The 15617-nt window shown below is 34.2% G+C and overlaps 1 protein-coding gene across 2 annotated transcripts in view; it reads left to right on the top strand.

Moving 5' to 3' along the window:
* RELN (reelin) overlaps positions 1 to 15617 on the top strand; it is a 458093-nt gene that overhangs the window by 265485 nt on the left and 176991 nt on the right. For both annotated transcript variants that reach the window (XM_039849355.1, XM_039849356.1), the window contains one exon: positions 7780 to 7925. In XM_039849355.1, coding sequence (XP_039705289.1) covers positions 7780 to 7925 — 146 coding nt within the window. The remainder of the gene's footprint in view (positions 1 to 7779; positions 7926 to 15617) is intronic.

Below are 15617 nucleotides of genomic sequence, written 5' to 3'. Positions count from 1 at the left end.
TAAATGCAGATCACTGTGAGATAGGTGCTGTTACACATATTTTTTATTTTTAAGAAATCTTCCCACTCTGATTGCTGTGCCTGCACCCGATAATCTTTTTCTATTTATTACCCTAGTTCATTGTGTGGATAGCAAAGAATTCCAGATTATTCTTTCTACACATTTATGTCAACTTGTGTTGGAAAGTAAATCAGCACTAAATGTCACAGATTCTGTTATAAAGGTTTGTCTTTTAGAATAGGCTGTGATTTGATCACATGTATTTGAAAGAAATTCCCTTAAAATTAAATTATTAAATTTTGCAAATTTGTGCCAAGGATTTCGAGTAACTAAGTATTCAGAATTTAGAAGGGTCATATCGTAATCTTGTTTCTACTACTACTTTCAGTTAGACCCCTTCTCTTTCCTACATTTACTATTGACAAATATCCGGTAATGACAAATCTCTAGTTTAACCAACACCAAAGGCCCTAACGAATACAAAAGCCATTAAGTAAAACAATCCATTAAGGAGAAGCATTAAGTCAGAACAGGAGAGTTTATCTATTTTCTTATAGTTCTTACACATTAGGCATTTGCCAAATTCATTGTCCCAGTGGACACGAGGCAAATCTTCAATACTAAATAAGAATTGAAGCTTTCATTCTGGGATTCTGCTGTCATCTGTCTAATACTATTGTTACAAATAGTTAAATTGTTAATGGAAAACAAAGATCATTACATCCAAATTATAAAAACATGTAAATTAATTTGTCTGAAAATTTAAAGTCTTAATGTAAGTTGAGACTAATGAAAAAAATCTAAGACAAATGGTGAAAGGGATGATTAACATTCAAAGCAGAATTTATTTTTAAACATGCTTTTTGGGAATATAATACTCTGGCAGAGCAATACCTGCCTCCTACAATGCCCAAATTTTCTTTTAGAAATTGAACACCCCAGAAAATTGTTTCAGCAATTCATTTAATGATTTTTTTTTTTTGAATATAAGGTCCAACAGGAAGAAATCAGATATGTTTTCCAGAAATGTGCTTTGCAAATCATTGTACTGGAAACTATCTGGTCTGTAACTTGTGGGATTTGAGTCCTGGCTTTCTAATGAGGATAAACCTGAGCTCAGTAAGACTTGTAGCTAGTCCATGTTCCCATGTCTTTTTCCATTAAGAATCGGAATGTTAACTGTGATTTTCTGGCCAGATTCCAGCTTGGTTAATTGCATGCTGTCTACCTAAATTCCCTTTGCTTGGGATGTTTTTCACTTTGGATTACATTGCTCTTATTGTCATGTTTCCCCCAAGAGCTGGGTACATGATATTGTAGAATGAGCCAGAATATAATTTGTTAAGCTAATAAGAGTACTTTGGGGATGAAGGGTTAAATGTAAGTAGTGTGCTTTTCACAATTTCCCCCAATGTGGCCTGTTTGTACAGTAATTAATGTGGAATAGCATTAGTGAAACATGGAATTGAGCCAAATCACCATGACAAGAGTGGCAGTAACACGGAAACAAATAATTTTGATAAATTCTATTGAAAATAACCATTCAAAAAATCCCCAGAGCCTCCCTGTCTAATGCACCTATTTTTTTGTTTGTTTTTGGTCTGAAGCTGACACATTTAATCACTAATTAAGTTATGACAATATTCAGTAAGTAAAATTTATTTTATTCTATATGAACATCAAAAACATCATAGCATTTTCCATCAGCTTTGTGCTGTACCTAGACAGCACATAGCACAATAACTTGCATAGTGAAACTCATTAAAGTTTGTTAAATGAATGAATGAAGATGGGGACAAAAACAGGGGGAGGAAATTAATATTTACTGATTTCCTAAGATTCACTAATCTTTAGTAGGTTTGTTACCTACTATATCTCATCTGATCCTCATAGTTATCCCCCTTACATAGATGAAAAAACAGAGGCTCAGAGAGGCCAAGTGGCTTCCCCAAGATCAAATAGCTTTGATTTTCATAGCCAAGTATGTTTTACTATAAAGCCTGGCCCTTTCATTCCTCAGTGTCTTGCAGGCTCCCATGTTCTGCATATTTGGCCTTAATTTGAAGAGGCAAGTTTGAAATCCTCAGACACTGTGAAAGTCAAGTTGATCCCCACAGACAAGGTTAACAACTTCCCTATAGAATTTTACATTGTTATTCTTCCTCTCATTACTCCAATTCAAATCTGTCACTATTGCCATTTTAGAGTTGTCATAACTATTGCCAAGTAATTATACACTTGTCACCAAATATACAATAAATTGAATCTTTATGAATTTTAGTATAAAGTGGTTCAAATGTGAATGCTTAATGAATCCAGAAAATAATGAGAAAAAATACTCCTTAAGCTCCCTAAAATTCACTTGCCATGGTCACATCTATTGTGTTGACTAGAGAACATGCACTTCAGCCCTCCTGCACCTGGACTGTGTTCGTAGCCAAGTTTTCAGTTTTTTAACTGGCATTAAATTTCCTAGAAATTGAATGTGTGGGAAATGACCGAAATTCATTTTACCTCATGAAGGAAATCGTTTTCTTCTTATTTTGAGTTTTTTAATAGCATGAGAGTCTGTACCTTTAAAAACCATTGAACAATATAGGAAATATGTATTTCTATATGATAAATCTATAGCATAGTGAAAGGCTTAGGAAACACAATGATATGTAAGCTATAAGTCAGTCAATTTCCAATCACTCAATCACATATCTCACTTTAATCCAGAAACTACTATACAAAAATATTTTATTTCCAGCCAGATAGTGACTAATTTATGACTCTGCCAACAATGCCATTTTAATTAATTTTATTCATCTTATTTCTCTTTCTCTGCTCCTCATATCTCATCTGTTTGCATTGCCTAGATTTTAATTAAAAAAAACTCTCCTCTCTAAGGAGCAATCTGAAGTGGCAAAAATAATCACTTAAAATATTACAGTCATTAAAAAATTGGCTGTGGTGGAAGCCATGCATTTTCAATTTTCCTACAAATGATGTTTTAGCTTCCTTCTAAAGTGCACTTTGTATCTGAATTGTCTGCCACCAGCCAGCTTGGCTATCAAAAGTGGTCTTCCAGCTGGGTGGGCTGAGTGACAACTCCTTAATGGAGGAAATGGATGGCTCTCTGCTCATGTGGAGGGGAAAGCATACTAGGCAGATTTCATTCCATCTGCCATCAGCTCTCTGCAAGCTGGCATTGCCCAAATGCCCAATATACTCATTCCAACAAAAAGGATATTGTAAAAAAATAAATTGCAAGGCTACAGATGCTTGAAAGAACCATCAGGACCATTAGACCCTGGGGAGATAATATTAAGAGGTGCCTCAGTGTTCATCTTTGCTGAAAACCTAATTAAACTATGGTGGAGGCAATTGCAAGTACTTTTACAAGTACAGGGGTGAAATCATTAATATTTACCGCAGAGTATAGGGAACAACCTTAGAAAAATGCTATCCTGAATTGTGGCCAAGGACTTGTTATATTGAGGAATTTGCACTGATATTTCCTGTTGATGCTTTTCTGAATGGCAAATTCTTGTCACTTAGTTACACTGTGTTCTGCTTTGCAAGTAAAGGAAACCCAGATAACAGCAAAATAGGAAAATATTTTTGATAGATAAATAGAAACAAATAAGGACTATGTTTAAGGGATTTTTAATAATTGGAGATCTGCTAGTACATAGAATTATAAAGTGAATGTCATTGATCAATGCTGAAAATAATGAAACAACATAAAAATAATTATAATTAATGTACATTAGAAGGGCTAGAAATAGAAAGAAATATTTAGAACTATGCAGAATTTATACTGTCATTTATCCAGAATAAATGCTAGTTACCTGATGCCATAAATCAATCAAAAGCTATGACTTAGGAAGTCACATGCTATTTATAATCATTTGCTCAAGAAAACCTGATAGATTGCAAAATATTCTTGTTTTTATCATAGCACGAGCTGATTTAATTGTCATTTGAAGTTGTTTAGATTTTAATTGTTACTGCATATAAATGACATGAGTTTGAATAGATGCTGAACAAAAACAGCTGGGTATTAAAATCACTGAGAGCAGTTTTCTGAAATTCTTTTCATACTTTCGACGCACACTTTGTTTGGATTTTTAACATAGTACATTGATGTTATACAATGCATCTGTAAGAAAAGCAGCAACAGACATCTTCCATTATTGAATTTCCTTGTCTTATGAGAATATTTGGTAATCTGCCAAAATTTGGAGGGCTTTTAAATTTCTAATTGATGGTTCTATCTGCCCTGAAAATGAATGAGTGTTTGCAGTATTTTTATCATATTGCATTGTGGGAAATAGTCTTTTGCATTTTACTAAAGGTTTGAAGTTGATCTGAAGAATTTTAATGAGAAACACAATTAAAAATAGATTTAAATAGTCTCTGATTTCTTTATCACCTACTGCTAAGAATGTGGAATATAATAGCTTATTTTTGGGAAAAGCACATATTCAGAAATAAAATAACAATATTTTATAGCTCTTAGAAGTTTCAAAAAAGCACTTCTACGTGTAATATTATTTGTATTTTTAACATTTTCTCTAGGGAATAGATACAATTGGCTCCATTCTACAGCCTGAGAAACTAAGGCCTAGAGGAGTTAAATGACTTGTGTGAAACCATGTAGCCATTAAGTAGAGATATGTATTGGAAACATGCTTTCTGATTCCAGTCCCCAAACTCCTTAAGGATGGATAGTAACTAAGTTTTAATTCCTTGTCCTTTTGATTGTTTTTGGTTTCCAGTATTTTGTTCTTTTTCGATCTTAATTTCCTTGATTTGTGTAAAGCCTAAATTAACTGAGGTAGATTCTCGGAAAAAGTTCAAGCAACCCCTAGCCAAGCAGGCCACAGATTCCCATTCAGAGGCAGAAGTACAATCTCAAATAAGCAGAGACTCAGGGCAGTCAGGCATAAATTCTTAGCTTGGAGACATCTGGGAAGCCAGGTCAGTCCCGGGACATGAGTCCCTGTGACTGCTCCTAAAATAGAATTAACATGAAACTTTAATTTGCCTTATAAATTGACTTAGGAATCCTCAGAATAAGAACCCTAAACTGGCCCCCTACCCTTTGAGAGATTCTTAAATACAGGACCTATACATAATCAACTTCTCAGTAGGCCCATTTCTTGCTCAACTATTTGTTGAGCAAGACTATCCCAAGACTAGCCAGTTTCACAGACTATCCCCTATTTTGTACTCCTAATATTACCCTGCTGGCTCATATCACCATTGCTTCAAACTTGGAAAACATTGGGTTCTACTCAGAATGGTGAGGCAGAAATCATATCGTGATCTTAGCATGGTGGGGAGCAGAGCAGGCCATCTGTGTGTGGGTTCTATTCATCTCCAGGCCCCGCTCTCCAGCAAAGGGCAGCCCTATTCTACTCTGAGACAGGGAAGGTTGAGCAGCCTCCCCCTGAGCTGTGGCTGTTTACTTTGGGTGTGTCACAACCTTGATAACGTGGCACTGTACTAAGACTGTGAAGGAGAGAATATTCAAAGAGCAGTACTTCTCCTCCGTCATACCCTAAGAACATGGGGTCTATTTGGGAAGGGATAGTAGAGCTAACTGTAAATCTTCCCTTAAACTTGACAGGCATGATTAGGATGTTTTCAATGCAAACATGAATACTGACTGGTATAAACCACTTGCTAAAGACAGTTCCTACTAGTTTTTAGATCCTACTATTATGATATTGGTTAACAATTTTTTTCAGGTTGCTTTCTTCATACTTGATACGATAAATATTACTTGTGTTTTGTATACTGGTATTATGCTGTTATAGTGACAAAAATGTATATTTAATAGCAAATTTTCAATGTTTTACAATTACAAATGGTCTATTCAACTACCAAATGTGTTTAGTAACAGCAAAATAAGTAACAGAAAGATACTTTAAATATATTTTTAGTTTCCTAAAACACCAAGTCATTTTAATTTTGTGAAATGTGTTTAACAATATGCTATCTAGTTTTATAAGGATTTGATCTTTTACATAAAATTTCAATCTCAAATTAAAATATGCATCAAATAGGTTAATAATATAAATCTTGGAGGAGTAGTGAAATAATTATGTTAAGATGATGACAGGCCCAGTGGATGTGCCTTACATCTAAGTGCTGTGAAATGACTTCCCCAAGGTCATATGCTCTGACTCTTTTGAACTTATAGGAGCTGCTGAAAGCTTTATTTACTCTTTCAATATAGTAGTCTGATTCCTCCCCCAATTGACTTTACCAGTCTTAACCAGCTTAATTGTCATAAAACGTTTCTTTGTACACAGCAGTCCCCTGTTCTAGAACACCATTGCCAACAGAATATTATAGAAATCTCTTAGACTACCATTTAAGATCCTTTACTGTCAGACTACTGTCTAATTCTGCAAATCATACCATCATCTTTATAATTCATTCATATTTGTCATCCAACTTGGATTTTTATCCATACTTTAAAGCCAATTGAAGACCTGCTCATCTAGGAAGCCTACTCGCCTAGACCAGCCCTGGACACAATGATTTCTACCTTCTCTTACTCATTAGCACTTACCATGTGTTGCCTAGCTTGAGATCTATCTTTGATGTATCTCAACTAGACCAGGATCTTTTTTTAGAGCAAAGGTTATATATTATTATACTTCATTATAAACCCCTTTCTCCCAATATTTTCCTTAATGCCTCCTACATAGTGAGCTCTCCCCATAAAAGATTAATTACCTGAAAAGACATAACCATATCATTCATTCATTTAGTTATTGAAATATTCAATGAATATTTTTGAATACTCACTACTTGCCAAGCACTGTGCTAAGACCTGGAATATAGAATAAAATGGACATTATCCCTGCCCTACAGAATATAGAGTAACTGATGTTTTCTGCCCAACTATTTTTCTTCATATCTTTTTTATTTTAAAAGAATATAAAACTTAAAAGAATGTTCAATCTTTTGTTTACTAGCATTTCTTTATATGTGACTTATTATCAAAAATGATTAATACAAACTTATCATATTTTTTAAAGTAAATACTAAGTTTACTCAGCTCCAGAGGTTGATCTTGCCTTTTTCAATTTAAGCTGAAAAAAATATAGCTTAAAAAAATAGTATCACAAGAAATTATTTTTCTTTACTCTTTGTAAGCCTAGTGTTCTTTTGGAGAATAACAAAGTTTGTGATTTCCCAGCTCCTCATTGGGGAAATCATGCACTTCTTAGGTCTGGTCCGAAACTTTTACAGAAGGTAGCTAAGGCTATGTGATCATATCAGGGACTACTTTGACCTTTTCTGTATTCCATGTTTTGATTAGCTGGCTCTTCTACTCATATCCCATTTACAGACAAATTGTGAAAGGCTCGAATGGCAAGCCAGAAATATATGGAATATTGAAAAGGTCACTGTGATTTAGCCCATAACCACAGTATTGAAAATATATGACAAGTCATTATTACACTTAATCCCCACAACAAGGACTATGGTAAAAATGAGAAACTATTTCAATTAAAATATTCTTGTTTTGTACTGAAGGCAAAGCTCAAAGGCCTCTTGATTCTTTTTTTATAAAAACTTAATAAGTCAGAAAGAAAGTGTAATTGAATTAGACAAGAAAAAAAAAGAGGTAACGAGCTCTTTTGATTTGAGAGTCCATCATAGAGGGAATAATATAACGACTTTTCTAAAAACTCTAATTATACATGAGTAAGACAGATACAGCTACAAAACCAATTCAACAGCCACCCCATGCTCTCTTTTTATCTACAGCATAGCTGTCAGTCAGATGGAAACTCCATTTATTTCCATGGAAATGAAGGCAGTGAGTTTAATTTCGCCACCACCCGGGATGTAGATCTTTCTACAGAGGATATTCAAGACCAGTGGTCAGAAGAATTTGAGAGCCAGCCTACAGGGTAAGTAATTGTTATCTCCCATGCTGTGTATAGCACTTACATTTATTCCACTGGACATATTTTAAATGCATATTGTTAAATACCAACGCTGATGGTCTTAGAATACACAACCCAAAGGGGTTACACTTATTCTAATAATTCTTTATTCATAATCGGCTATTTTTATGCATATTAAAAATTTGTGATTATAAATACCTTTTATCTTCAGTTGATATCTCATCTTTCACTAATATCTCATCTTCACTAATATCTCATCTTTGTTTATTCAGCTTTTGCTGGGAGAAAGTTTATTTTCAAAGTGTGCATAATATAAAATATTTTCACTACTACTAAGACTTTCAGTTGTCTTCCTGAAGTCTGAGATTTAAAGATGCTGCTACCTGATTTTCAGTAGAATGTGTTTCTGACCTAAAAAAAAAATATTTGTTTGGATATAAAATTTATCTTTTAGAGATTTTTAAAGGAGAAATATGGGGCCAAGATTACAGTAGATAAGAGACCCGAAGCAGTGAAGATGGTTTGGTGATAGTATTTTCTGGCCGTTCTGAGCTGTGCGCCTTCTTCTGGGTCTTGTGCCCCTAAGATATCTCCTATTACTCAAGCAGTATTTTCAGACGTTCAAGTTAAAAAATATTAACAAGTTCAGTGAATCAAAATCCATAAAGTAGTGAAGTGAGGAGGAAATTCTAGAAATTTCCTGGTTCTCACCTGGCTTTTCTTCTGTAATAAACACATGTAATCAGAACACCAGATCCAATTGTTTAGTGTATGTTTTCTAATACTACAGTGAGGATGAATAAAATAACATTAATTTCTTAAGGAATATGAAGTAGCAGTAACTTAATTCTTAACTGTGAGAAACTTTTCTGTAACACAACATTCAAGATATTATCGAGTCTCTCTGATCTCTCAACAAATTAAATCAAAATGGAATGGAACTTCTAAATGCCTGAGTGACAAGAAGGCCAACATTGCTCTCTTGAGCTCCCCACTTCCCATACGTTGCCCAGGAATTGCATTCAGACCCAGTAAGAGGGAATCTGACCAGCAGCCTGAGCCCGCCACTGCTGCTATTATTCCTTGCTTCCACACTGGAGTCTTTCACTGCCAAAAGCTAGATTTCTGCTGTGGCTGACCTAGTCTGCTCCTCCTTGACCCAGGGAAATCTCAGGTCCAGCCTGTAGAACAGGCCAAGGCAGGCCTCTGAAGGAGGTTGACACTGGGGACTCTACCCTCTTGGGACTTACCATTGACCTCTGCTCAGGCCCTTTAGTCCACAAAGTCCTTCTCTTAGGTTCCTGTCACCTCTAAAATTCCACACCCACTGTCACTCCAGTATCTCCTTGAGGAACTAGAAACCACTGCTCCTCTTTCTCATCTCCTGGATATACCCAGGCATTTGGCTGCTTTCCTTTGTAACCTACACTACACTACAAATGCTGCTTTATTGGTATAGAAAAGAATGTTGTTATAATTTTTAATCATAGCTTCTAGGAAAAAAAAATTCTGTCACAAAATCAAATTAATGTGCAGCATTTTTACCGAGGGTAAGAGCTGACTAAAAAAAAATTAGGAATCTGGTAGTGAAATTCTCGATGTGTTTTGTTTTCTCTGGCAGGTTTACAGAATATTTGTGTCATTCTTCTCCTCAACCATCAGAACCCATATAGACAATTTATCATTATAAGCTCACCTGCTAAAATAGATAGAAAACATAGGGGATTTAAGAGTGACCAATTGAGTTAATTGAATTATGTAGCTCTGAGGTCAATTTTTAAAAACAATTTAAAAATTAAATTATTAATATAGAAAGAAAAAAAAGCAACTGAGTCGTTATGACATTTTTGGAACCCACTTTCCCAGATTTCCCTGTTTTCTTACCATTGAATCAAAGTATTTGATCTTAGATCACAAAGATATAAGAGCTGTTTGCCTTTAATATCACAAAGCTGTCCCAAATCCAGCGTTGATCAGTTTAGTTTTTTTAAAGTGGTATTTTAAAGGTGTTTGTTTTTTTCCTAAATAAGACACATCTGTTACTTCAGTAAGAGAAAAACTTTAATAGATACACTGCTAATTTATGTGAGTCTTTCTGAACTTTGGCTTAACCTTACAAACACATCATTTAATTAGCAACTACCATATTTCACCTAGCTGAGGCATCTTTAGATCGGAGGCGCTTTTGTAGAAAAACACATTGCTACAATACGGAATTTGTGTACTTGTCTTTCATCCCAAATGCAAACATTGTCTGTTTTTACTATTCAGATACTTTTAAAAAATATTCTTTTTATTGCTGTCACTAGAGTATTCATGTTAAAGAGAAACTCCACAAATGCGGTGAATATTAGAATAACTGAATTAAGACAGCATGCTCTAGTCTTCCCCACCTGCCCCAAATCCTTGGAAATTACAGAAAATGAGCAAGTGAATCTACCCTAATACTATAAAACAAGAAAGTATGCCCTAGTGGATCAGAAACTAGGAAGGAATATATAAAAAGAAAGGGAAGAAGGGATTTGATGGAAGCAGGAAACTATAGCTCAAAACACACGATGAGTAAGACTACAAAAGGTGTCTCAGCACTGCTCCGAGTCAGTGATGCTGGACACAGGACCAGGATGGAGCTCTGAGATACCTCTGTAGGCACTGCCAAGAAGGTGAGGCCTCACTATACCCGCTTCTAAGCAGAGGTCTCCCCCCAGGTATAAGCAGTGAAAGTGGACATTGGAATGAAGAAGCAGAGCAATGCCAGGTGCCCCCATGGTAGTTCCCACTCAAGAGCACATCTGCCCCCTTTCGATTGGCATTTCTATACCAAAGCTAAGAGAGAATAGTCAAAACAAATTTAAGCAAAAGATCTAGAATCATCAAATTTCAGTAAAATCAACTTCATGAAAAGAAGTGTCGAGCTAAAGAACTAAGAACTGAGAAAATGGAAGTAGGAAAGCAAACAAATGGAGATTTTATGAGAAGTATAATTAATATCCTTAGAGGGATAACAGCATACTGCATTTATGAAATTAAAACATTTTATAAGCAAAAAAAAAAGGTTGAAATGTGAGAAACTAAAATATAGGATTGTTAAACTTAATAGATTTTCCCCCTTTACCTATAGGCATAGGTAAAGAAAAATTAATAAGCTGGAAATTTGAGTCTTGAAATCTTTCCAAAACTAAGGTCATTAGATATAAGAAAAAGAGATGTAAAGTGTGGAGAAGCAGAATTGGCACTTCTGACATTAAAAATAATAGGAATTCCAGAAGGAGAAGTCTAAGAGAATGTATGGAATGAAATAGTCAAAGAAATCATAGAAGAAAAGGGCTTGAGATTTAAGAAAGAAGAAAAAAGACATAGTTCCTCTGAATCAAAATGTTTGGCAAGATGAATGGAAAAATACCCAGTCCTAGACCATCTAGGAGAAACTTCAGAACAAACACCTATAAAAGAAGAAATCCTAAAAGGTTCTAGTTGAGATTTATTTTATTTACTTTGGTAGCACTAAGCATGTTTTTGTTTGTTTGTTTGTTTGTTTTTTAAATGAAGCAGTATTTTCATTTCTGAGAGAAAATTATTTGGAACATAAAATTCTTCCCCAAAGAAATATCATTCAAGTAACAGGAAAAATAAAAACCTTTTCAGATATGCAGGGATCAGAACATTTACCCTCTCTGAAAGAATTACTAGAAGATATATACCTAAAAATTAACCCAAGAGGAATATGATTCAAGAAAGAGTAGTGAACAAGTTAAAAACATGAAGCTTGTAGTTTAGCCTAAATATTTATTATTGAAAAATTTTAATAGAAATTTGGAATTAAAACCCAGCTGATCTCAACTTGAGAGGTTCAAAGGGAGGTTGACAAAAAGAGAATAGGAAGTGAAATACTGCCAAAGTTCTTAATTTGCTTGGAGTGAAGATATACATCTTGGTTAATTCTTAATGTGAATAGAAAACTATGAATGTAAATTATGTATGTTGAAAAAGAGTAGATAAACCAAATACAGGATATACAACTTCAAAAGTATTGGATTAGCATATAATAAAGAGGACTTAGTCCAGCAAATTTCAGGAAAACAGAAAAAACAGTAAATAAAAATAGGGTAAATAGAAAACAGAAAACAATTTACCAGGATCCAACCTAAACATATCAGTAACACAATTAATTTGAGTGAGTTATATTCATTTATTAAATGGGATTCTCACAGCAAGTTTTTAAAAATTTGCTATATATTTGCTATTTATAAGAGACCCAAACTAAAATAATACTAGAAATTCAAAGAAGAGAAACTAATATACCAAGCAAATGCAAAAAATGAAGGAAGGTGGCATATTAATATCAGATATTCAATCAGATAAAATAAAATTTAAGTTTGAGCATTAAAAGGGCTAAAAAAGATGATTTTTTATGACTTCAGTGTGCTCTAGCCGTCTTCCAACTACTAGTACTACATCTATATCTTTGCTCAAGGCCTTTTTCTTTTTCTTTTTTTTCTTTTTGTTATTCTCATTTTCCCAACTCCTCCTCTTTGGCAACCATCAGTTTGTTCTCTGTATCTGTGGGTCTCTTTATGTTTTGTTTTGCCTATTAATTTATTTTGTTTTATTTAGATTCCACATATAACTGAGATTATATGGTATTTGTCTTTGACTTATTTCTTTTTTTAAATTAAATTTATTGGGGTCACATTGGTTAACAAAAGTATTTAGGTTTCAGGTGTACAATTCAGTAATACATCATATGTATATTGCATCATATTTTCACACTCAAAGTTAAATTTCTTACCTATCTGGATAATTTCACTTAGCATAATAGCCTCTAGGTCCATCCGTGTTGTCGCAAGTGACAAGATTTCATTTCATTCTTTTTTATTGCTGAATAATATTCCATTGTACATATATGTATAGTATATAATATATATTAACTATATAACATATTTTCTTTATCCATTTAGCTCTTGATGGACATCTAGATTGCTTCCAAGTATCTTGGCTGTTACTAGTAATTCGACAATGAACGTAGGGGTGCATATATATATTTAAATTAGTGTTTTTGTTTTCTTTAGATAAATACCCAGAAATGGAATTGCTGGATCATATGGCAGCTCTATTTTTAATTTTTTGAGGAATCTGCACATTGTTTTCTATAGCGGCTGCACTAATTTACAATCCCCCCAACAGTGTACTAGGGTTCCCTTTTCTCCACATCCTTGCCAACACTTGTTTGTTGATTTATTGATAATAGAAATTCTCACAGGTGTGAGGTAGTATCTCATTGTGGTTTTAATTTGCATATCCCTGATGATTAGTGCGGTTTAGCATCTTTTCATGTTTGTTAGCCTTCTCTGTGTCCTCTTGCGAGAAATGTCTATTCGGTCCTCTGCCCATTTTGTAATTGATTTGTTTGTTCGTTGGTATTTTTGTTAAGTTGTATGTATTCTTCATATAATTTGGATTTTAACCCTTTATCATATATATCATTTGCAAATGCCTTCTCCTGTTCAGCAGGTTATCTATGCATTTTCTTAATAGTTTCTTTTGCTATGCAAAAATTTTAGTTTGATATAGTCCCATTTATATATATATATTTTTTTATTTCCCTTACGCAAGGAGATATATTCAAAAAGATAACTGCTAATAGCAATGTCAGAGTTTACTGCCTATGTTTTCTTCTAGGAATTTTATGGTTTCAGGTCTAACATTTAAGTCTTGAACCCATTTTGAATTCATTTTTGTAGGTAGTATAAGAAAGCGATACAATTTAATTTTTTTTCATGTGTCTGTCCAGTTTTGCCAGTACCGCTTATTGAAGAGTCACTCTTTACCCTATGAAAAGGGATATTTTATATAACAGTGTATGTATAGCACTTTGCACTATACATGGCACATAATAAACAAAAAACTTAAAAATTAGTTGTTATTCCAACTATAATTACTGTCAGTAATGGGATATGACCAAAGTTGTGTTCAAAGAAAATTATGCTCATATTAATTAATGAGATATAAAAGAAACACAAACAAAATTAAATAATCCAGTGAAACCCCTAAATAAAACAATGAAATGTGTCATTAAGAAAAAAGACAATATTAGTTAAAATGATAATTGGATCTTTTAAAACCATGCAACTGCTAAAATGCATCAGAGTACACTTGTTGCAAGCTGTTAAAAGACGTATTACTTCTTACTTGTTCTGCTTTGCTTTTGACCTGGGTTCTAACATTCTATTTAGGAAAATTAATTTTATCTTTAAAAATATAAACAGTAATTTTTCATAGGAAAATATAAGATCTATATGATTAGGTGTGGTAGAATTGTTCTAGAACTCCTTCATAGAAATTCTAGACTCTCCTTTAATTTGCATCACATTGACACACCATTTTTGCTTTTGGCACTGCCATTCTTGAATTGGTTAATTGCCCTGTCCCGCTCTATAAACCAGCTGTCCATATGAGCATTCAGAATATAGCAACTGGCTCTCTAATCAAGAGAGGACCTTCTTTACTGAAGTCACAGGGAAAAAAAGAACGAAATATGCATTCTTCTGAAGTGATTTCATTCCTGAAAGCCTCGCACATTCGCAGTGATGGGATTTCCTGTGGAAGGTATCAGAGTAGGTTGTTGGCACCAAAATGTTCAGCAGCCTACTTCTTCAACATGACTTTGTTTCCTATATTTCTTCTTCAGTGGGTCACCTGACCAACACTGACTACAAAACTCCTGAATATCAGGAGTTTATGTGAAGGAAGAGCTGAACTCTGACACCTTAAAAAGCATAACTCGGGGTTATCTGTACTCTAGAACAGGAGTCCCCAATCCCCAGGCTGTGGACCGGTACCGGTCCGTGGCCTGTGAGGAACCGGGCTGCTCAGCAGGAGATGAGTGGTGGGCCAGCAAGCAAAGCTTCATCTGTATTTGCAGCCACTCCCCAGCGTTAGCATCACCACCTCAGCTCCACCTCAGATCATCAGGTATTAGATTCTCACAGGAGTACTGGTCCCTCATGCCAAAAAGGTTGTGGACCGCTGTTCTAGAACACATCCAGGAGCATTAGAGAATTGAGAATTTAATTCCTAAGCCCATAAAGTGAACTAAATAATAAAATTATCTATTTATGTATTTTGAAATCTAACAATAGAACAATGACTAAATATAGTTTTGCATATGCATAATAAATTATTATATGGACTTTTTATAAAGAGTTAATAATACCTGGGAAAATGTGTACATTATTAATGTAAGTGAAAAAGGGCACAATACAAACATATATACAATATTATCACAACTATCTGGAAACATACATTAAAAGTAAATATACTAGTAAAATATTAATCGTACTTATCTCTAGAGTAGTGTGTTTATGGGTGATTTTTTTTCTTCTGCTCTTTGTATGATCCAGTTTTTCAATAATGAGAATATTGTTGTCATAATAAAAAATAAGTAGAATTTCTTTCTTTAAACTTGCAAAAAAGATTTACACGTGTACTTTAGAATGATTTATGCAGGCGCCCTCTCCCAGGGCATTGCCATCAGTTCTGTGAAGAATCTTCCCCTAATTAAAAAATAAAATAAAAAGCAACTAGTGGCAAGCACTTCCTGTATATGACAGAATACTCAGAATTCTAGCACACCAACAAGACATAGAAAAGATGCCAGGAAGCAAACAGGGCTTCTCCTGGGATCAAATATCTTTT

Source organism: Pteropus medius, unplaced genomic scaffold (genome assembly GCF_902729225.1).
Source record: "Pteropus medius unplaced genomic scaffold, Ma_sr-lr_union100, whole genome shotgun sequence".
Classification (NCBI taxonomy): Eukaryota; Metazoa; Chordata; class Mammalia; order Chiroptera; family Pteropodidae; genus Pteropus; species Pteropus medius.
Note: the sequence above shows the minus strand (reverse complement) of the source record. Positions and strands in the feature narration are given on the sequence as shown.